At 54.3% G+C, this 21,893-nt stretch overlaps 1 protein-coding gene across 6 annotated transcripts in view; it reads left to right on the top strand.

Moving 5' to 3' along the window:
* The window catches only part of RPS6KA2 (ribosomal protein S6 kinase A2), a 222,377-nt gene that overhangs the window by 153,590 nt on the left and 46,894 nt on the right, over nucleotides 1–21,893 (top strand). For all 6 annotated transcript variants that reach the window (XR_006733598.1, XR_006733597.1, XM_045544722.1 and 3 more), the window contains 5 exons: nucleotides 11,115–11,195; nucleotides 13,251–13,330; nucleotides 15,886–15,992; nucleotides 18,612–18,649; nucleotides 20,639–20,781. Coding sequence is in view for 4 of the 6 variants with exons in the window: in XM_045544722.1 (XP_045400678.1) it covers nucleotides 11,115–11,195; nucleotides 13,251–13,330; nucleotides 15,886–15,992; nucleotides 18,612–18,649; nucleotides 20,639–20,781 (449 nt within the window). In the remaining 2 variants the exon portion in view is untranslated. The remainder of the gene's footprint in view (nucleotides 1–11,114; nucleotides 11,196–13,250; nucleotides 13,331–15,885; nucleotides 15,993–18,611; nucleotides 18,650–20,638; nucleotides 20,782–21,893) is intronic.

Raw genomic sequence — 21,893 nt, 5'->3', positions numbered from 1 at the left:
GGTTGCTGGTGCCTGGGGTCCCTCCCGGAGATTCTCAGTTGGTCTGAGCATGAGAATTCGCACAAGTCCCCTGCCCCCGGGGGTCTCCAGGCGGCCACCAACATGGGGAAGCCCTGATACACGGGTTGGGAGCACAAAATCTGGACCCCGGAGCCAAGGCCAGCTCTCACCCTGCCGCTGCGTCCTCTTGGGGCACCTCCCCTGGCGGCGGTTCCCCCACTGAGTCTGGGATGATACCGACAAGCGCCCCCCACCCCACATTGTTGGTCTGAGCGTGTGCAGCGCTGCGAGTCCAGGCGGGGGGCCGGGGAGCGTCAGCAGTGTTCATCCCTAGTCCTTTTCCCCATGAAGATGGTGGGGCTTTGGAGAGGTGTCGGGAGGGACTTTCCTTGTGCAGGTTTTGTTTGGTTTGATGGAGCAGGGGAGGGGCGGGCAGGCTGGACATTAACGGCCATCTGGTCAGAGAGAGTCATGTCTTGGTTCAGCTGCGGCCCCTCCAGGTACAACATGAGGAGCCTGTGACCTCGTTGATGGCTAAGAGGGCCGGTGCCCGAGTTGAGACCACAGATGCGCCCACCCAGCCAGGGGAGGGCTCACTGTGCAGAGCCCCCGTGTCCCAATGCCACTCTGCAATGCGGAAAGAGCTTCGTACGTGAACAGCTTCTTGTATCTTGCAGTGATGTTTTTCTGGTAGGACTTCACCTGCGTTTCCATCCTAACTCATTTCCAACCCTTTTCCCCGCAAGTCGACGTCCTCACCCCCAAGGTGATACGCATTCCCTTCTTGGAAGGAAATAAGTCGTGTCCTGTGGATTGTAAGGGGAAAAAAATATTCCGGCAAAATTTATTTAAGCAAGTCAGGCGAGAGAGGGCCATGGTGGTGCCCGTGTTTCTCGGTGGCGTGTGGTGGGCACTGCTGTAGCACCGACAGCCAGAACCGGGGAATGCGAAACCTGAGAGACACGTTCCGAGCTCGGCAAAGCGTCCGAGGGAGCCCCGTTCCCCCGGATCCCCGGCCCTTCCTGTAAGAAGCAGCGCGCTGACCACGCTGCACTGCAGACGCCCCGGGGACGTGGACGGGCTGTGGTGACGGGTCCAGTCGTGTGTGGATGACTTTCACGTTGACCACAGCGTCTCGAGGTAGTTCCTAGTCAGCGGTAGCACAGGTGGTCCCAAACCCCACAATGTTGTTTTTAGCACCTCTTTGTTTTCCTCTCTGGGGCTGAAATGCCTCATTAAAAATCAGTGACTCACTCGGAGCCTAAGCTTCAACCAATCTGTTACTTTGAACAGATTATATTTCTTTCTATGCTGATTCATTTGTGTCATTTGAGTCCCATTTGGATGATTTCAAATTCCTAGGAAGAAAAAATTAAGGCAAATTTCAAGCACAAGTTTTAAGTGCCTCTTCTTATTAAGGGGGCAGGACTGATATTATTATTGTTATTATCTTTATTGTACAAATGAGGAAACCGAAGCACAAAGCACTGAAGTTACTCGAAGTCGTGTTTGTTTGCAGGAGGTGAAGGTTGGACGGAGGGCCCTGCCTGGCACCCCAGCCCTCCTGGGCAGGAAGCCACGTCCTGGCTGATTGTACTTAAGGCATTTACTATTCGAGGAATTTATTTTCCCAATTTACTGTCTAAGAGGAAAGGTAAAATGGAAATGACTCCCCCTGAAGCCACCTTCACTTCCGTCTTCCTGGGCCCTCTGTAAAGTGCAAACACTCCTGCCACCTGTCCTGCCACCTGTCCTGCCACCTGCCCGCAGACGTCACCCTCACGTAACCAGCGTCTAATCCATCACTGACTCACCGCCTGCACCTCGGAGGCCTGCGTGTGTCTGTTTTTGCCAGAATTGCATCTCTTGAACTATAGATACGTAAGCAGTGGGAAATAGATTTTTTTCATCACTTGTCGTCTCTAATACCTGTGCAGGGTAAATACCGAAGAGTAGTGGGCTTGAGATTTGCCTGCAGAAAGGTTCTCTGGTGAGGGAGTTAAGTAACCACGTCAGTCTTCTATTGTTATAAATAATTTAGCACAGAGGAATAAAAGACAGATCTCGGGGAGGCCTGCCCATCGTGGTGGTGATCCATGTGGATAACTATTATTACTCTTCTTTTGTTCCTTTTTCTTTGGAGGAATTAACTATAAAAAGTTTTGACCCCCAAACGGTTAGCAACACAACCGCTCACGGAAGCCCATTTTTTGCTAGGAATTAACCCTTTGAAAGCTAGAAGATATTGTGTGAAGATAGATTTGTATTCTGCGTCCGAGAGAGGCGGATTCTGCCCTGTTGTGGGCCAGGAAGGGAAACAGCGCAGTGGCCGCGCGGCGGGGAAGGCGGAGCCTGTCCCAGGCCCTGGTCTCTGTGCTAAGGAATCTCCGGCTGAAAATGTGCAGTCAGCTCGGTCGGCAAAACCGCTGCCGCGGCGCTACAGCAGGCACAAGCCGCGTCGTGTCTGATTGTCAGCCTCTCTGTGGCCGTCTGCAGGGCAGTTGCCACACCCAGCCGCGCCCAGCTCCCCACAGGGGCGAGTGCGGGAGCCTGTGGTCCCTGTGGGCTTGTGGCAGCAGAGCCATCGCAGCTCCACGCTGACTGTACTTTCCCCGGGACCACCCCCTCGCCCACCCCGTGGTTTTCTAAGGTCCACTTACATTGCGACTGGCAGAATTGCATTTATTGTCTTACCCTCAGCCTTCTTTTGAAATATCCGTATATAATATAATCCAGCATCACAATGTGCCATGATATGGTGTGTGACAAGCGTCTTAGTCCATTCAGGCTGTGATAACAGGATACCATAGACTGAGCAGCTTATAGACAACAGAAATTTACTTCTCCCGGTTCCGGAAGCTGCAAGACAAAGATCGAGCCTCCGCCAGAGACATAGTGGCTGCGCGGGCCACGTCCCGGTTCACAGGTGGCCGTCTTTTCCCTGTGTCTTCACAGGGCAGGAGGTCACAGGAGCTCTCTGCTGTCCCTGTGAAAAGGCACCAACCCCATCACGAGGCTCCACCCCAATAACCTAATCACCCCCCACCCCGGGCCCCACCTCCTAAGGCCACCACGCTGGGGATTAGGTCCCACGTATGAAGTGGGGAAGACACCAGTATTCAGTCTGCAGCATTTGCCCCCGTTCCCCACATTCATGTCCTTCTCACCTGTGAAATACATCCATTCCAGCCCAACAGCCGCAACTTTGTTACCAAACCGAACTCGGGTCCGCTTACCCAGCGTGCAGAGAAACCAGCACTGATGCTTTGCAGTGAGAGAAACCGAGGCACTGGCTGCAGAGCGCCGGGCGAGAGGCAGCGGCACCTACCACCCGCCCGCCCTGACGGCTTGCGAGCAAGGGTTTCTAAAGGCAGGAGATTCTTCCCTGCGTCTGCTCTGCCCTTGTTCCTTCTCCGCTGCAGAGCGAGGGTGGGGATACGAGAGACCCACCTGGGAGTCTCGAGGTCCCTTATCCAGGGGGAACTGGCGTGTGTCGGAAGACGCTGGCATGAAGTCTGCCCTTTCAGCGCATCCTCCCCGGTGGATGACTGCAGTTGTGTTTGGTAAACAAACTCTCTGATGTTTATCCACATCGGGAACTATTTTTTCAAGAATGAATGGATACAACGTTTTAATACAAATGAGTCACACCGCAGGGATCACAGAGACACCAGCTTCTCTGGCTGCCGCACACCTGCGCCCTCACGGCTGCCTGCTCCTCCCTGGGACAGTCCCAGATGGGCCTACTGTCACTCACATGAAGCCCACCCGTGGCCTCCCGCAGTTCTCGGCCTGGTGGACAGTCTTGGGGCATCGCTGCCACCGAACGCCCTCCTTTTACAATCCTCAATTTCTCCTCTTACTCGTCTCTTGGTCTTCCTGTCGCCGACCACCGCGTGGGGCATCCCCTCTCCCTCCCCGAGGACAGCAGTGCCCCCACCAAGGTCCTGCACATCCCTGGGGTGGCCCCTGAGTGCCCTCGGCTCCTGCCATGGGGCGGGGACTTGTCCCCGCATTCCCAGCAAAGCTGCGACCATTTCTCCCTGCCCCCCGCAAGTGCCTGAGGCTCAAACACACCGTGACTGCAGGTCTGCACGTGGCCTCTCCTCCCCTCCCCACAACTTCCCCCCAGTTACCCAGGCCGGGCAGGTGGATGCAGGTCTCTCCTCATCTCACGTGGCTGAGAGACAGCGTGGCCCAGGCTCCCCCTCCTCCCAGCCATACCTGTCCCTTTGCAGGGCAGATGGCGTGGGACGCCCCTCACCTGCCTCCACCTGCTGTGCTGTTGCATCCTCTGCATGACATCTCAAATGCACACCAGGCCGAGAGTATGCACTGCGTGACAGTCCTTCTGGCCCCCCGTCCGTGGTCTTGCCGCTCCCCAGCCCCCGTGTCCCTGCCCGCCGTCCTCACTCTGCACGCCAGCCCAGCCGCCTCCGTGGGCAGTGCCCACAGCCACCACCCTGCAGGGCTGTGTCCCAGGCTGTGTCCTGACCAAGCACCCAGAGGCTCCAGGGCTCTCATGAGGTTTGACTCCTCTGGAAAGCTCCGGGCCCATCCGCAGTCACCCTCTGGTGTCCCCTTGCCACCCTCTTCGCAGGTGTCTCCCCACTGGCCTCCCCTCCCGGGCCACACCTGCAGCCCCACGCCCGGCGGAGGGGACTGAGAGTGGTGCTGGCAGCGCAGCGGGCCGGGGACGAGGCAGAGGGCGGAGGTGTTCGAGGGCAGGTGGCAGGAACGGTGGCTGCACCACTTGGCTGTCTCGGCTACAGTGGGGCTGCCTGATCCCATGGCCTACTTTCCAGTCCTACACAGAGAGAAAACTACACTGACCAAAATGCAGAATCCGAATCACTGAGATACGAGCTCACAGGCGGGAGACAGGAAAGGGTGCAAGACTAGCTTTGCAGCGCAGCCTTCTGGAAAGGCTTGCACACGAGTACTGCGAGCAGAGAGTGAAGAAGAACCCCAACCTCAGTGGCTGTTACCCCAGAAGCAAAATCGCAGCCAGGGATATAAAGTCATATTAAGTAAGAATGCTCAGCGCCCTCTTAGCTTTAATTACTCAGTAACAGTTTCCATGCATAACCCCGCTCATGAAATCCTTTCCAGCCCAGATTGCGCGTTTCTCCTCCATCCTCCTAAGCATTTGTCTCCTGTGCTGTAACTGTGCCGCCCCTGTGGCCCTGGGTGACAGGCGCTGGTGGGCGCTGTGCCTCCTACCAGTGGAAGGGCGGCAGGTGCTCCCTCCCGGCCACAGTAGCTGGCTAACTTTGAGCAACGCTGTTTTCCTGCAGCGAGCCTCAGTTTCCCCTTCTGTGAAACAGTGAGATTAAATTCCGTGCTCTCTGGGGGCTTTCCAGCAGGAAATCTCTGATGCCGTTAGCTTAGGCAGAAGGACCTCCAGGTGTCACCTTGGGCATGAGGAGTCGCCCCCCACCCTGTGCCTTGGTGTTGGGTCTGGGGGAGTTAGCAACCGAGAGGGTTGTGGAGAGGCAGGTGCTGAGGCTGGTGGGGGGGGGGGCACTGGGACCCCCAGCTCTGTCCCCAGTGCTGCCACCTGGGTACCCCCTTGTTGCCCGTCTAGACCCTAAGAGTATCACAGGACCACCTTGAATTCAGGGGTCTAGCATTGGTTCAGGAATGGACAGAGCAGTGGGACAGGAGGGTTGGGGGACCCGTGGAGTCTGAGTGCCCAGCAGAGGTGCCCCTCACAGGGCACTGATGTGGCACCGCGCTCGGCGGGCTGGCACCACGCCGGTGCTGCACACGAGTCACCACGTGCCTCTCACAGCAGCCCTGCGAGGGAGGTGCCGTCCACCCTCGTCCCGTGTGTGGGGAGACCTGAGCAGGGAGCGGCGGCGGAGGGGGTAGGGGGTGGGCGGCCAGGCTGTGAGGCCCCGCAGTGGCACCCACGGTCGACACCGCTCACCAGGCAACACCGTCGCCAACTGCGGGCGGGAGCGTAAAACCAGCCTGGCACCGAACACAGAGGCCGACTCCAGAGAGCCTGAGTACCTGGGCGTGAATCTTAAAGCTAAGAGGTGACAGAGCAACACATGGGAGACTGTCCTGGGGACCCAGGAACGAGGAAGGACTTCTTTTTTTAAATTATGGTAAAATGTCATGCATAACATGATATTTATCATCTTACACATTTGTAAATGCACAATTCGGTGGCATAAATGCATTCGCAATGTTGTCATCAGCAATATTGCCCCCCAAACCTCCTCATCATCCCAGATAGAAACTCTGAGCCCATTAAATGCCAACTCCCTCGCACCCAGCCACAGCTGCCACCGCCGTCCTTCCCTGCAACCTCGCCTGTTCCGGAGCCTCCCACAAGTGGGATCACACGGTAGCCATCCCTGGTGCCTGGCGCATTTCACTTAGCGTAACTTCCTCCAAGTTCATCCACCTTGCACTACGTGTCAGGTTTTTACTTTTCCTAAAGGCTGAATAATATTCCGTTCTGTACTTAGAGACCAAATTTGTTTATCTACCCATCTGGGGGTGACATTTGGGCAGCTTCTGCCTGTGCTAGAGTGAACGGCGCTGCCCTGCACGTGGGTGTGCACACCGGTTCAGGTGTGTGAATCGCGGGGTCCTATGAGGTTGCGTGTTTAGCTTTCTGAGGAGCTGCTTTCTACAGGGGATGCACCGTCTCATTAACACGTTCCCACCAGCAAGCAGTGCACGAGAGCTCCAGTTTCTCCACGTCCTCACCAACATTTGTTGTTTGCTATTTTATTAGTGTTATGATTGTAGCATTCTTAGGGAAGGGCTTCTTAAATAAAACTTCAGAAGTACATGTCACAAGTTCAAAATGCAGGTGAATTTAAATACCTGGCCCGTAATACAACACTTATCAGACTTGTCACAATACGAATTGTGAAGCTGTCACTCGGGGGGCTGTGGAGGTCACTTCCATCCTGTTCCTTCTGGGAATCTTAAAGTTGTGCTTATTCTTAAATGATCTTTGTTCAGTTGTTTTTGCCACAATACTAATTCCATCCGTATTCCCAGGTAGCAAAACCTGGGACAATGTGAGCACCAGAAAGAGCAATGTCATTGGTTATAAGACACTACATTAAAAAAAAAATCCATGGTTCACAGTCATCCTCATGGAGAGAGCAAAGGAAGCTTCCTCTGGATCTCCAGCCCCATCCGAAATGTGGAAGTTGCTGGGCACGGGGCTCACACCTGCAGTCCCAGCTACCTGGGAGGCCGAGGCAGGGGGATCCCTTCAGGCCAAGAGTTCAGGACCAGCCTGGGCAACATAGCGAGACCTTGCCTCTACAGAAAATAAAAAATAAACATTGAGGCGGGTGGTGGCACCAGTAGTCCCAGCTACTCAGGAGGCAGGAGGATCCCTTGAGCCCAGGAGCTGGAGGCTGCCGTGGGCTGTGGTCAGGCCATCACACTCCAGCCTGGGCAGCAGAGCAAGGCCCTGACTCTCTAAAAAAGAAAAGAAAGTAAAAGTAAAACTTGCTATTTTATAACCCTGAATGCTTCAGGCGAGGACCATACACGTGTGCTAACACCACTGGATGAGGATTGGTGGGGAACCCACAGGCCATTCCATGCCAAACACCAGCCCCGGGGCTACTTTTTGCTTGCAAAGGGACCTGCAGATCTTTAGGGTGGCGAGGGGATGACTTGCCCCCTTAACCAGGTATGACATTTAGCACCACCTGGAGAGGCTGGCTGGGCTGCTTCTCAGGGGCTCATGCAGTCTCAGGGACAGGTGGCACCTGGTCACCAATTATGTTTAGCCTTGAACTTATAAAGCCTCCAGACCAGACCTCAGTTTACAAGAAATACAAGGGTTAGCGAAACCAGTTGAGCAACCATGAGACAAACCCAGAATGGGAAACATTCCACATCTGCAGTCCCCAGCCCGCAGGCCACGGACCAGTACCCGTCTGGGGCCTGTTGGGAACCAGGCTGCACAGCAGGAGGTGAGCGGTGGGCGGACAAGCGAAGCTTCATCTGCATTTACAGCTGCTCCCCATCGCTCCCATCACCTCCCGAGCTCCGCCTCCTGCCAGATCAGAGGTGACATTAGAGCCTCATAGGAGCACGAACCCTACTGTAAACTGCGAGTGCAAGTGGTCTAGGCTGCGGCTCCTTATGAGGATCTAATGCCTGGCGATCTGAGGTGGAGCTGAGGTGGTGATGCTAGCGCTGGGGAGCAGCTGCAAATGCAGATTATCATTAGCAGAGAGGCTTGACTGCATGGAGACTGTAATAAATCCATTTCTTGCAGACTCATATCAAAACCCTATCAGTGAGCGGCAAGTGACAAGCTGCATCTGGTGGCAGGCTTTATAGTGGCAAGTGAGTTGATGTATTTCGGTTATACGGCTGCATCTGGTGGCAGCTTGAAGTCAGAATCCGACACTTATTTTAGTCCATGTGTGGGCTGCCATTATTTTATTTACCATTTCCGACCTCACCTCTTTCCCACACTGTGCACTTGTCTCAGTCACAGTTTGGGTAAGCCACAAGCTAATCTTAGCAAAAATGAGTAAAAAACAAACGTGGCTGGAGAGCTTCTTCAAAAACGGGGAAAGACCCAGTGATGAGACAGCAGGAGACCCTAAGCCTGCCAACAAAATGAAAGCTGCATTTAAAATAAAATATCAAGAGTCCTCCTTAAATTATGGGTTTATTGCTACGGGTGATTCTTATTCTCCAAGCTGCTTTGTATAATGTGGCAACCTACTACCCAACAAAGCCATGAAAACTTCAAAACTGCTTCACCACAAGGAGACCAACTACCTGCATTAAAAGAGAAGCCGTAGGACTTTTTCAAAAGAAGAAAACATGAACACGAAGAACAGAAGCAATTACTGAAGGCCACCACCTCATCAAACGTATCTGCTCTGAGAACGTCATTCCTAGTGGCCAACCGCACTGCTAGAGCTAGGAAGCCCTTTACTATTGATGAAGAGTTGACCCTGCCTGCTGCTAAGGACATTTGCTTTGAACTTTTGGGAGAGGCTGCAGTTCAAAAGGTGGCAGCTGTTCCTCTTTCGGCTAGCACCGTAACTAGACGAATTGATGAAATAGCAGAGGGTGTTGAGGCACAGTTGTTAAGGAGGATTAATTAGTAAACATGGTACACGATCCAGGCTGATGAGTCTGCCAGTGTTGACAACAAGGCAACAATGCTTGTTTTCTACAATATATTTTTCAGGAGGATGTGCGTGAGGGTATGTTATGTGCACTTTTGTTGCCAGCCAACGCCACAGCTGCAGAACTATTCACGTCTTTGAATCAAGATATATCAGGAAAACTGCATTGGTCATTTTCTGTCAGTAAATGCACTGACAGAGCGGCTGCCACGACTAAACACCTTTCTGGTTTTACTACTTGGGTCGAGGAGGTCCCTTCTGAATGTGAGCCTACGCACTGTGTCATCCATACAGAAGTGCTGGGCAGCCAAAAAATGTCACCTGAACTAAACAACGTTTTGCAGGATGTGATTAAAATTGTCAGCCACATTAAAGTACATGCCCTGAACTCACATCCGAGGAGCTGGACTCAGAGCACACATCTCTTACACACAGAAGTGAGATGACTTTCCAAAGCTAGCTCACTGGCCAGAGTGTCTGAGTTACGAGAGCTGCTCCAGAGATTTCTTTCAGAAAAACAGTCACCACTGGCAGCACATTTCAGTGACACAAAATGGGTTGCAAAACTTGCTTACTTGTGTGGCACGTTCCACCTGCTCAATGAACTCAGTCTGTCACTTCAGGGGAGAACGACAACTGTGTTCGGTTGGTAGATAAAGTGGCTGCCTTCAAAGCCAAACTGGAGTTACAGGGGCAACGGGTGAACATTGAAATTTTTGACAGCTTTGAAACATTAGCAGAGATTTTAAAAGAGACTGAGCCAGGGCCTTCTCTCTCCCATCTGGTGCATGATCACCTATCTCAGCTTTCAAAAGAGTTTGAGCATTACTTACTTCCCAACCACAAAAAAAAAAAAAAAAAACCAAACCGGGAAGGAATGCATCCATGACCCATTTGTCAATAAGTGGGGTGAATTGACTTTGTTGGTGCTACAAAAGGATCAACTGCTTGAGACTGCAAATGACAGTGGTCTTAGAAGTATGTCTGAGGCAACTTCAAATCTCCATATGTTCTGGATTAAAGTCAAGGTGGAATATCCTGAGGTTACCACAAAAGCACAGAAAAGCTTGCTTCTATTTCCAACATCCTGTCTTTGTGAAGCAGGGTTTTCTGCAGTGACAGCAACCAAAACGAGATGACAGAGTAGACTGGACATAAGCAACACACTTCGGATGTCACCGTCTCCCATCACCCCCAGATGGGACCGTCTAGTTGCAGGAAAACAATGTCAGGGCTCCCACTGATTCTGCATTATGGTGAGTTGTGTAATTATTTCATTGTATATTACAATGTAATAATAATGGAAATAAAGTGCACAATAGATGTAATGCTCTTGAATCATCCCGAAACCCTCCCCCCACCCCCGGCCAGTCTGCAGAAAAATTGTCTTCCATGAAACTGGTCCCTGGTACTGAAGAGGTTGGGGACCACTGTTCTACAGGAAAACTGGCCTGGACTTACCAAAAAGTCCACAAAAAAGTACCAGGGGAAGCGGGGTGTGGGACTGTTCTCTTCTAGGAGCAAAACAAAGAAATTTAACAGCCAATATGAGTGACCCTGGACTGGATCCTCGGTTGGAAAAATAAGAGGGATGAGTGACATTGGGGTGCTGAGCGTGGATTGGTGTGAGATGACGTCACGGATGAGGGCTGGTTTACGTAGGTGTGATGCAGCATTGGAGTTACCTGGACAGTGTCCTTAGTCTTACGAGACTCGGGCAGAGACACCTCAGGGTGAAGTGTCATGGTGTCTACAATTTATTTTCCTTTTCTTTTTGGAAAGAGAGAGAAAGCAAATGTATCAAAATGTAAATAATTCCTAAATCTAGTCTCATTATAGTGCTCTTTCAAGTTTTGTGTATGTTTGAAATTTTTGTAATACAAAGTTGGGGCAATTATCACATCCAGTATTTTATACCCAGTGTTCCTCGGACGCTTAATCCCGCCTTGAAATCTTTCTCTTTCTGCTCCGCAGTTCGGGACCGGGTCCGATCCAAGATGGAGAGAGACATCCTGGCGGAAGTGAACCACCCTTTCATCGTGAAGCTTCATTACGGTAAATAGAATTAAAATGACACCTCTGAGAGGACCCAGGGTGACCTTCTCCAGAACAAAGGAAAATTTTTTAAAAATAATAGATCTGAAAGAAGAATCCTTCCCTGTGTCCTAGAGTGCTGTCCTGTCTGGGGAGGAGGGTGTCTTAGCTCCCCTTCCTTAGTCTCTTGTGTGCTCATTTTCCCTAAAAGAGCAAGATACCCTGTTTTCATCTCACAGATCTAATTGTAGATGGGACTATCCATTGTCATTAAATTATCACACGGATAATTTAGTAAAAACGTTCCTTGCTCTAGATTGGGGTGCTTCTATGACATATTTTTGTTATTTCAAAATAAAATGATTTGTGACCCAGTAATTTCTTTAAACCAGAAATGGTAACACCTACGTTTTAAGTGCCACTGTGTTTTCTAAAATGCTACTAAGCATTTTAAGGATAGTGGCTCAATGAACCCTCAAAACTTCCATTCAAAGTAGGTTATTGTTTCCATTTTTTGAGGCTCGGAGCAAATAATTTGCCAAAGGCCACCGGTCTGCTCTCCCACACAGCTTGTCTCAGTTTGCTGTCTGCTTTTTATCTCAATTGAAGAACAATAAGTAAAATCCTCAAATTAAAAAAATTAATGAAATGGTGACTCCAGAGTCATGCCATATACATTACAACTCACTGCTCAAATACTGTGAGTAAAGTACAGAAAAGAACAACAGAGCTAGACCTCGTTGTGCGGGAGATGGCAAAGGCGTGACCTCCTGCCCCAAGGATGGGACGGAAGAGACTTCTAGCTCTTTGCTGGCGAATTTCTGACATTACTAAGGAATAGTCTTTTTGGAAATTAGGTGGCCTGTTCTTTCAAAAGTAGTGACAGCGAATATGCATTGTGAGTTCCGGGGAGGCCAGGCACGGTGCGAGCTGCCCTGTGGCCGGTGGGCGGGAGGCCGATGACGCTCTGCTACTCGGCCACGTTCTCTGCTGCCGAGCTGCCGATGTCACTGAAATCGGCTCCCAGGGCGTTTTCCTGAAGAAATGAAGAGCAGACCCTCTGCGTTCCCTCCGTGGTTGACACGAGGTCTCCATCTGCCCATCGAGGCCTGGGATGGAGCGTTTAATCCACACTCACTTTACACGGTTGGACAAAGGGCTTTCTAGCCAGAGGCATAAGTGTCTAAACCCCCAGCATCTCTAAGGGTTCTAGCAGTTACTTTTAGGAAATAGCAAGTTTTCGAGGACGCAGGGGTATCAGGACCCCCTCCGGCCGTACTTCTTGTGTATGTAAAATACAGTCCACGGATGGGCCGGCAAGATGTCGAACTGGCATCATGACAGCAGTGCCAGTGGCTGGTTTCTCCTGATCCTCACACGTCTCGTCCCCCTTGACCGGGGCACACCCTTGTCAGCGGTGGACGAGAGCTATGTGGACTGTCTGTGGCCTGAAACATAAGAGCACATCCACAGTGTAGCCCACAGTGACCAGACCGAGGACATGAGCCCCACTGTTGTGACGTGCAGCAGCCGACCGGCAGGTCACCAGCGCTGCCACGAAAGAAGTCAAGTGGTGGCCCCTGTGCCCGGAGTTGTAAGAACGCGGTTCCGCAGGGAGGAAGGAGGCCGTGTACCGTGAGCACCAGAGCCACCTTCATGTTACTCACGAAATATGTCACCACAAACTCGAATCTCTAAATAAGACTCAGTGTAACCACCGCCTGACATCAGTAGTGGCAATGATGAGAACAAGTTTGAATGTGCAAATGCTTTCTCCCTGTGTGTCTTTCAATTCCTTTTGTGATTAAAAAGGGAAGGAAGGAGGGAAAAAAAAAGAAAGAAAAGACAAAAATCTCAGGACCCTTAACAGAAGCGGGAGGCGGCACTTCCCAGCGCCCCGGCCCCGCGCTCGGCCCCACAGCCTGGCTCCGGGGCTGCGGCCGTGTTCCCGAAACTCAGCCTCACGGGTTCCCCTGGTGTGTGAGCCAAAGAGAGCTGGGCTGCGGGGCCACACAGGGACCCAGTCGGGTGAATGATTGCGCCGCTGTCGGGCCGCTCAAATGTCTGTCCCCGCAGCCTTTCAGACGGAAGGGAAGCTCTACCTGATCCTGGACTTCCTGCGCGGAGGCGACCTGTTCACCAGGCTGTCCAAGGAGGTACCCGCCCCGCCCGGGGGTCTGTCTGCGGTTCAGGGGGAGGGACTGGGGAGGGCGGAGGGGAGAGGGGGGTGTGGTGGGAGGGGTGTAGCATGTGTGATGTGTATGAGTGTGTGCGTGTGTGTATGTGGTGTGTGCATGTGTGGTGCATTCGTGTGTGGTGTGTGTGATGTGTGGTGTGCATGGCGTGTATGAGCATGTGCATGTGTGTGTATGTGGTGTGTGGTGTGTGCACGTGTGGTGTGTGTGGTATGTGTGGTGTGTGTGGTGTGTGGGTGTGGGGTGTGTTGGAGTGTAGTGTGTGGGGTGTGTTGGAGTGTGGGGTGTGTTTGTGGTGTGTGTGATGTGTGGGTGTGGGGTGTGTTGGAGTGTCGTGTGTGTGATGTGTGGTGTGTGTGATGTGTGTGTGTGGGGGTGTTGGAGTGTGGTGTGTGTGATGTGTGGGGTGTGTGATATGTGGGTGTGTGGGTGTGGGGTGTGTGATATGTGGGTGTGTGACGTGTGCATGTGTGGTGTGTGTGTGATGTGTGGGGTGTGTGATGTGTGATGTGTGGGCTGTGTGATATGTGGGGTGTGTGATGTGTGATGTGTGGGGTGTGTGATGTGTAGTGTGTGTGATGTGTGGGGTGTGTGATGTGTGGGGTGTGTGATATGTGGGTGTGTGATGTGTGCATGTGTGGTGTGTGTGTGATGTGTGGGGTGTGGGGTGTGTGATGTGTGGGGTGTGTGGGGTGTGGGGTGTGTGGGGTGTGGGGTGTGTGATATGTGGGGTGTGTGATGTGTGGGGTGTGTGGGGTGTGTGATGTGTGATGTGTGGGGTGTGTGATGTGTGGGGTGTGTGGGGTGTGGGGTGTGTGATGTGTGATGTGTGGTGTGTGTGATGTGTGGGTGTGTGATGTGTAGTGTGTGTGATGTGTAGTGTGTGTGATATGTGGGTGTGTGATGTGTGGTGTGTGTGATGTGTAGTGTGTGTGATGTGTAGTGTGTGTGATATGTGGGTGTGTGATGTGTAGTGTGTGTGATGTGTAGTGTGTGTGATGTGTGGGGTGTGTGGGTGTGGGGTGTGTTGGAGTGTGGTGTGTGTGATGTGTGGGTGTGTGATGTGTGGGGTGTGTGATGTGTGGGTGTGTGATGTGTGGGGTGTGTGGGTGTGGGGTGTGTTGGAGTGTGGTATGTGTGATGTGTGGTGTGTGTGATGTGTGGGTGTGTGATGTGTGCATTCGTGTGGGGTGTGTGATGTGTGGGTGTGTTGGAGTGTAGTGTGTGGGGTGTGTTGGAGTGTGGGGTGTATTTGTGGTGTGTGTGATGTGTGGGTGTGTGATGTGTGGTGTGTGTGATGTGTGGGTGTGTGATGTGTGCATTCGTGTGGGGTGTGTGATGTGTGGGTGTGTTGGAGTGTAGTGTGTGGGGTGTGTTGGAGTGTGGGGTGTATTTGTGGTGTGTGTGATGTGTGGGTGTGTGATGTGTGGTGTGTGTGATGTGTGGGGTATGTGGTGTGTGGTGTGTGTGATGTGTGGGGTGTGGGGTGTGTGATGTGTGGGGTGTGTGGTGTGTGTGATGTGTGGGGTGTGTGGTGTGTGATGTGTGGGGTGTGTGATGTGTGGGGTGTGTGGTGTGTGGTGTGTGTGATATGTGGGGTGTGTGTTGTGTGATGTGTGGAGTGTGTGGTGTGTGGGGTGTGTGATGTGTGGTGTGTGTGGTGTGTGATGTGTGTGATGTGTGATGTGTGGTGTGTGTGATGTGTGGGGTGTGTGGGTGTGGTATGTGTGCATGTGTGTGGTGTGTGTGATGTGTGGGGTGTGTGGTGTGTGATGTGTGTGATGTGTGGGTGTGGGGTGTGTTCGTGGTGTGTGTGATGTGTGGGTGTGGTGTGTGCATGAATGTGGTGTGTGTGTGATGTGTGGTGTGCGCTGGTTTTAAAGAAGTCACCCAAGTCGCACGAGCAGGAGCGCTGTGGTCCTGGAGGGTCCCAGGGAACCTGCTCTCGCAAAGCCTGCTGTCACAGTCTGGATCCGTCGGTGACTCTGGTCACTCCCATGTGCAGTGGGTGGGAGTCGGGGTCGGTTCAGGGTCGCGGTGGGGAAAGACTTTGTTCCCATGGGCACAGCGCAGCCCGCACGTGTGGGAGGAGGTTCCCGCGTGTGCTTGTGTTCGGCAGCGTCTGGCCAGGTCTGGGCACACGGCCCGAGGTCTCCTGACCGTCGGCTTTTCGCAACCCCAGGGTTTCTCCTTGACCTCCCAGTGCCTACATAGAACTTTCTGGAATGCTCCTCAGTGCGCCATGAACGCTCTGTGGCCCCTACTGCTTCACGCAGTGGACAAGCGGATCCTGCCCACAGCAGAGACAGTGCTGGAAGTTTCCCTCTGCTGACTCTGCGGGATGTTCTCTTATGTAAAACAGGGAATGACGCGGCGGCACCGCCTGGAGCAGGTGGCCAAGCAGCGCAGACGGCCCTCGTGTGCTCCCTGGGGCTGCCCTCGGCCTCCCGGGCGGGTTCTGCGGGACGCACTGCCCAGGACGTGGGTCAGCAGTCTGCTCCTGTCTTCCCTACCAGGTGATGTTCACCGAGGAGGACGTCAAGTTCTACCTGGCTGAGCTAGCCTTGGCCCTAGACCACCTCCACGGGCTGGGGATCATCTACAGGGACCTGAAACCCGAGAAGTAAGTGAGGAGACAGAGGGTGCGGGCCCCGCGCCCCCTGCGCCCTGTGTTCTTGTGGGCCCACGTCACCAGCGTGGCTCAGATGGCGGCTGGGGAGATGCTCCTGCCGGCAGGTGCCACGTCCCTGCCCCGTACACGAAGTTCCCAGGCGGGTTCCCAGCTGGTCCTCAGGAGAAGCTTGGAGTGAGGCGGCCCAGGTTCCTGTCTGTAAGTGCAGGAGGCCGGAGCCCAGGCCCTGACCCACGCTCCGCCCTCCCTGCCAGCCAGGGCCATCTCGAACGCGGCCACCTCCGAGCTAGTTTGTGTCTCCCTCTCCCGTCTCCGTTCTGCTATCGTCCTACAGACCTAGGAAGCCCCTTCAGTGACTTCAAGCCCCCAAAATGTGATCAGTGAACCCCCGCTTAACAATTTGGCTCATTTCTAGGTGACCAGCTTAGCTGTCCCAAGAATTTATCTAAAAGGCAACGGCTTCAGCATTCTCAGGCTCAAATCTCACCAAGATGTGTGTATCTGTGGCAGTGAGAATCTGCAATGTTATTATTTCTAGGATATTTAGCCAATCTATTCTAAATTCAAACATCAAAGTCTCTCCAAATTAATGGTGTTCCCATTTTAGGTGTTGTGGGTTTTTTACATCTTCTATGTAGAGCTGACCTAAGCCAGTTTATTGGTTGTGGGCATCATTTATGGGAAACATCTAGGTTTGCCCAGAAACCAGGTCACGTCATATCCACATGGGATGTAAAATGCATCTGCCTGTGCATGTAACTCTACGCTCTGACTTAGCTGCTAGTCAGTGGAACGTCACTAGCTGTACCTGTAAACACATCTGCCAATACATTGTGAGCGTCTGTCATCCGAAAATCAGAAATCTGAAATGCTCCACAATTTAAAACTTTTTGAACCCCAATATGATACCATTAGTGGGCACACAAGTGCTTAAACACTAACTTTGCTTAATGCACAAAATTATTAAAAATATTGTTTAAAACCACCTTCAGGCTATGTGTGTAAGGCGTATGTGAAACACACATGAATTTTGTGTTTAGACTTGTGTCCCATTCCCAAGATATCTCATTTTTATATTTTTATGTATGCAGATGTTTCAAAATCTAGAACATCCAAAATCCAAAACACTTCTGGTCCAAGCGTTTTGGCAACCTGTGTTTGTACAAAGGCCTTACCCCGAGTGACCCCAGGGGAGCAGCATCCTACCAGCCACAGTGTCTCCCGCAGCCGACAGGAGCGTGAGGCCAGATGTGAAGCTCAAACAGATGGGACTGACCCGCCCATGGTGCTCTGAGCTCTGGGCGTCCCCTTTCACCTGCCCCTGATCCGGAGGTGATTACGCAAGCCTGGCCTGTCACCTTGGGTCCTTGCAAAGGTCACCTCCGGAGCTGATCTCGTGCTAATTACCCTCTGACTTGTGTTAGCGTGTTCCTTGCTGTGAACCTCGGCGCTGATGTTGCCGCTGATCCCTCGGACGTGCTTGTCGGTTCTCGTGTGTTCGAAGCTCGCCCTGAGCATCCATTGGGCAGTGAGCGCTGGTTCCCCTCTTTGTAAAGGTCAAAGTGATCCTTACAGCTAGAAATAGTAATATTTAATTGCAGGGTTGGAGAAAAAGGTTCTGTTGTCTAATTAGAATTACTAGGGAATTAATCTTGAAACTTGCTTAATTCTGGGCAAAGATAGAGTATAAGAAAGGCAAAGATTAAACACATTAGCCTCTTTAATTATAAATTGTCTTAATTATATGCTATAACCTATTTGTTCCCATTGCCGTAAAATAGTAGGGTTTTTTTAGTCCAGGGCAGATTTTTAAAAATTGCAAAATGCACAGAACATAAAATTTACCATTTTAACCATGTTTGAGTGCAACCGTCACCACCATCCATCTCCAAAACCTTTTCACCTTGCAGAACTGAAGCTCTGTCCACATTGAACACTAACCCCTTCCCCTGCGCCTGCCCCTCCCAGGCCCCGCCCCATTCTCTGTGGAGGGCAGCTGGGACCAGCAAAGCCAGCTCTCATGGAGGACACAGGGAACGGGGCGGACCTGGGGGCCACAGGGGTGCCCAGCCGGGACCAGGACTTACCGAAGGATGAACCCGCTGGGCCCCAAGAGCTCCTTGGTGCTGCCGCCCAGGCTTGTGCCCAGGCTGCCCTGGAGGCTGGGGTCGGTCCCCAGAGCTGGGCAGGGCTCAGGGAGGGGATCCGGGGGGAGAAATGGGGTCTGTGTGCATTGAACGCTTCCTGGGTACAGAACATTCCTTCCAAGAGGCTCTGGGTCTCCGTGGGCCAGGGCAATCCCGGATCTTCTCTGTCCTGCGAGTCTCTCAGAACAGTCTGGAGGGTTCCCAGACCCTCCCTGGGGACTCAGGAAGGTCAAAGCTCGCAGTCCCCTGGGCACAGGAGCATGTGGGTGCCCCTTGCCTCCCAGACACGTGGACCTGCACCCCCTGACCTGGGGAGGCCCTTGAGTCAGGGGCAGCAGCCCAAGGGCCCCCACAGACAGCAGGTGGTCCTGGGCCAGGCTCTGCCCGGAGCCGCCGTCTGAGCTGTGCGTGCCAGTCCACAGCTGGGTCTCTCTGAAGCGTCTTTTCCTTCCCTGTCTTCCAGCATCCTCCTGGACGAAGAGGGACACATCAAGATCACAGGTTTGTGAAAGACGCCACCATCTCCCCTAGGGCTTACTCTGGGCCTGGGGGGATCTGGGACCACCCCCAGCCAAAGCCCGCTCCACACGCCCACCTTTGCCAGACGCTCCTCCTGGTCAGCTGACCTTTCCGTAGCTATGGGCAGGTTACGCTCTGCGTGCTGGGGACACCCAGAACCCCTGGGGATCCCCAGAGGGTGCTCTGTCCCCTCCCCCTGGGGATCCCCAGAGGGTGCTCTGTCCCCTCCCCCTGGGGATCCCCAGACGGCGCTCCGTCCCCTCCCCCTGGGGATCCCCAAAGGATGCTCTGTCCCCTCCCCCTGGGGATCCCCAAAGGATGCTCTGTCCCCTCCCCCTGGGGATCCCCAGACGGTGCTCCGTCCCCTCCCCCTGGGGATCCCCAAAGGATGCTCTGTCCCCTCCCCCTGGGGATCCCCAGACGGTGCTCCGTCCCCTCCCCCTGGGGATCCCCAAAGGATGCTCTGTCCCCTCCCCCTGGGGATCCCCAAAGGATGCTCTGTCCCCTCCCCCTGGGGATCCCCAAAGGATGCTCTGTCCCCTCCCCCTGGGGATCCCCAGACAGTGCTCTGTCCCCTCCCCCTGGGGATCCCCAAAGGATGCTCTGTCCCCTCCCCCTGGGGATCCCCAGAGGATGCTCTGTCCCCTCCCCCTGGGGATCCCCAGAGGGTGCTCTGTCCCCTCCCCCTGGGGATCCCCAGACGGCGCTCTGTCCCCTCCCCCTGGCACACCGTCTGAGCTCCTTCACGCCAGGGATGTTTGGTTCAAACCTCGATGCCCAGGCTGACCGTGGGGCGGACATCCAGGACCTCGCTTGCGGCGAGCGCGTCCCACGCTGTGGTCTCCCCCACCCGTGGGTGTTTCCTGGATGGTGGCGTTAGCTGCCCGACGCCCCCTGTTTCCAGCTCAAACCCCGGCAGCCACCGCCAAGTTCAGTCAAACTGAAAACACCTCCCTCTGATCCCACGACCCCCCGTTGTGTCAGTGCCCTGTTGCTTCTGTAGCAAATACCAGACACTTAGTGGCTTAAAGCAACACACATTTATCATCTTGTAGCTCTGGAGGCCACAAACCCAAAGTATGTCATGGAGCCAAAGCCAAACTGTCATGAGGGCTTCATCCCCTTCTAGAGCCTCCAGGAGGGTCCCTGTCCTGGCTTTTGCAGCTTTAGAAGCGGCCGCATGGCTAGGCCCCGGTGGCGTGGCTGGAGCCAGCAGGCAGCATCTCCACGAGACCCCCCTCCGGCCACCCCCTTCCACGTAAAGACCCCTGTGATGAGGTCGGGCCCACCCGGAAATCCAGCAGAATCTCCTGTGTCAAGATCCCCGGCTTAATCATATCGAAAATCCCTTGTGCTATGTGAGGTGACCCAGTCACAGGTCTGGGGTGGGGACCTGGGTGTCTCTGGGCACCACTGCTCTCCCCGCTGGCCCGGCCTGCCCAGCTCCACACTCGGCCACGGCCCCCGTCTGCCACCCTCGGGCCCCGAGCTCTCACTGTCTCCGGCTCTGGAGCCGCTTCTCTGAGAAGCCCTTCCTGGCTCTGTGGCACCTGGCAAACACCTGTCCCTCCTCCAGAGCTAGCTCGCCCGGCTCCCCCAGGCCCCCTGCCCGCCGCCCCTCCACGCCAGCGTTTCCAGGGCAGGGTCACCGCGCCCTGTCTCCCTCTTCGCGCCTGCCCCTGGGGCTGTCGGTGCACCTCCGCCTGGTCCCGGCGGGCACCAGGACACGGTTCCTTGCTGTTGTTACGAGTCACTCCCGAATTTGCAGACTCTCAGGGCTCCCTCATACCTGCGGAGCTTGACTTCCCGGGCTTCGGGCGGCGCTTGGGCAGGTCGTGTTTGTTCCCGAGGGACTCCGCAGCCCTCCCTGGACAGGGATGCCACTGGCCTGACACACACCGTGCAGGAGCCCACGTGGGACGTCCTGAACACCAGAGACTGAGGAGCTGCCCACGCTGTGTTTACGTTTAGATTTCGGGCTGAGTAAGGAGGCCATCGACCACGACAAGAGGGCTTACTCCTTCTGCGGGACCATCGAGTACATGGCACCCGAGGTGGTGAACCGGCGGGGGCACACGCAGAGCGCCGACTGGTGGTCCTTCGGCGTGCTCATGGTAAGGCCCGTCCTCCTGGTGGCACCAGTGCAGTGGTAGCTGTCCCCCAGATGGCCCCGTGCCCAGGTGGGCTCAGAGGCCGGGATGAGGGGAGGAAGCAGAGCGTGAAACGTGCAGACCAACCCCTGGGCGTGAGGAGGGGCGGGAGGCGGGGAGTCCTGGCCTCTGTCCTGAGGTCCCGCCATTGGGAAGTGCACGCAGATTAGAGTCAAAGCCTCTGGATACTTAACACTCTACAGGTTTAGCACGAGGGTTTTATGGGATATAGTGATTTTTCATATTAAAAACATTTGTTAAATTTCAAGCACAAAATCCTTGCACTTAGTTGTGAAAGTTAGCATGAACCAAAATACAGATGGAGTTGAAGGTTTCTACATCTGCACCTAGGAACTTGGACGTCTCTATATCACGTTTGCACAGACGCTAGGCGGGGTGTCCCGTGGCACGGTAGAGGCAGGGTGGTCCCGTTTCTCTGCCCAGCGACCCTCCGCCTCCCCCTCCCACCAGGCAGGGTGCACGGCCCTCTGTGGACCAGGCTTCTGAGCTCTGGGGTCTGGCCTGGGTGGGAGCAGGGTCAGGGTGTCCCAGGGTGGCCAGGCCCCCCAACCCGCACCTTGCAGAGGAAGGACCCGGGGTGAACACTCTGGTAGATGAGATGCAGGCTGCTCGGCTGGCACCGGGCGCCGCTGCCCGCACCCCAGATCGCGCTGCCTGCACCCCAGACCCTGCTGCCCGCACCCCAGATCCCGCTGCCCGCACCCCAGACCCAGTCCCGTCAGAGCCCGGCCGCCTCTTCCCACCACACCTCAGCCTCATCCCTGCAGGGAGCCCCGGGGTGGAGTCCTGCAGCCTTGATTCAGAGGCGTCTCCCAGGGAAGCTCAGGCTGGTGCCCAGGCCTCACTGGGGCATTTGTCCCTTTGGTCATCGTGCCACTCAGAGGTTCTAGTCCTTGGTGCAGGGGCTCAGAAACGCTGGCTATGTCTGGTGCCAGCACAGACTGCTGGCCTCTGCGGGCAGACATGTGTTAGACCAGCTCGGGAGACGGTTTTGCACAGCCTGACCCTGAAGCCAGTTCCCAGAGATGCCCCGTCCCGTCAGCAGCCGCTCCTGC

Source organism: Lemur catta, chromosome 2, assembly GCF_020740605.2.
Source record: "Lemur catta isolate mLemCat1 chromosome 2, mLemCat1.pri, whole genome shotgun sequence".
Classification (NCBI taxonomy): Eukaryota; Metazoa; Chordata; class Mammalia; order Primates; family Lemuridae; genus Lemur; species Lemur catta.
The sequence above is the reverse complement of the archived record's forward strand: the minus strand, read 5'-3'. Positions and strand labels throughout refer to the sequence as shown.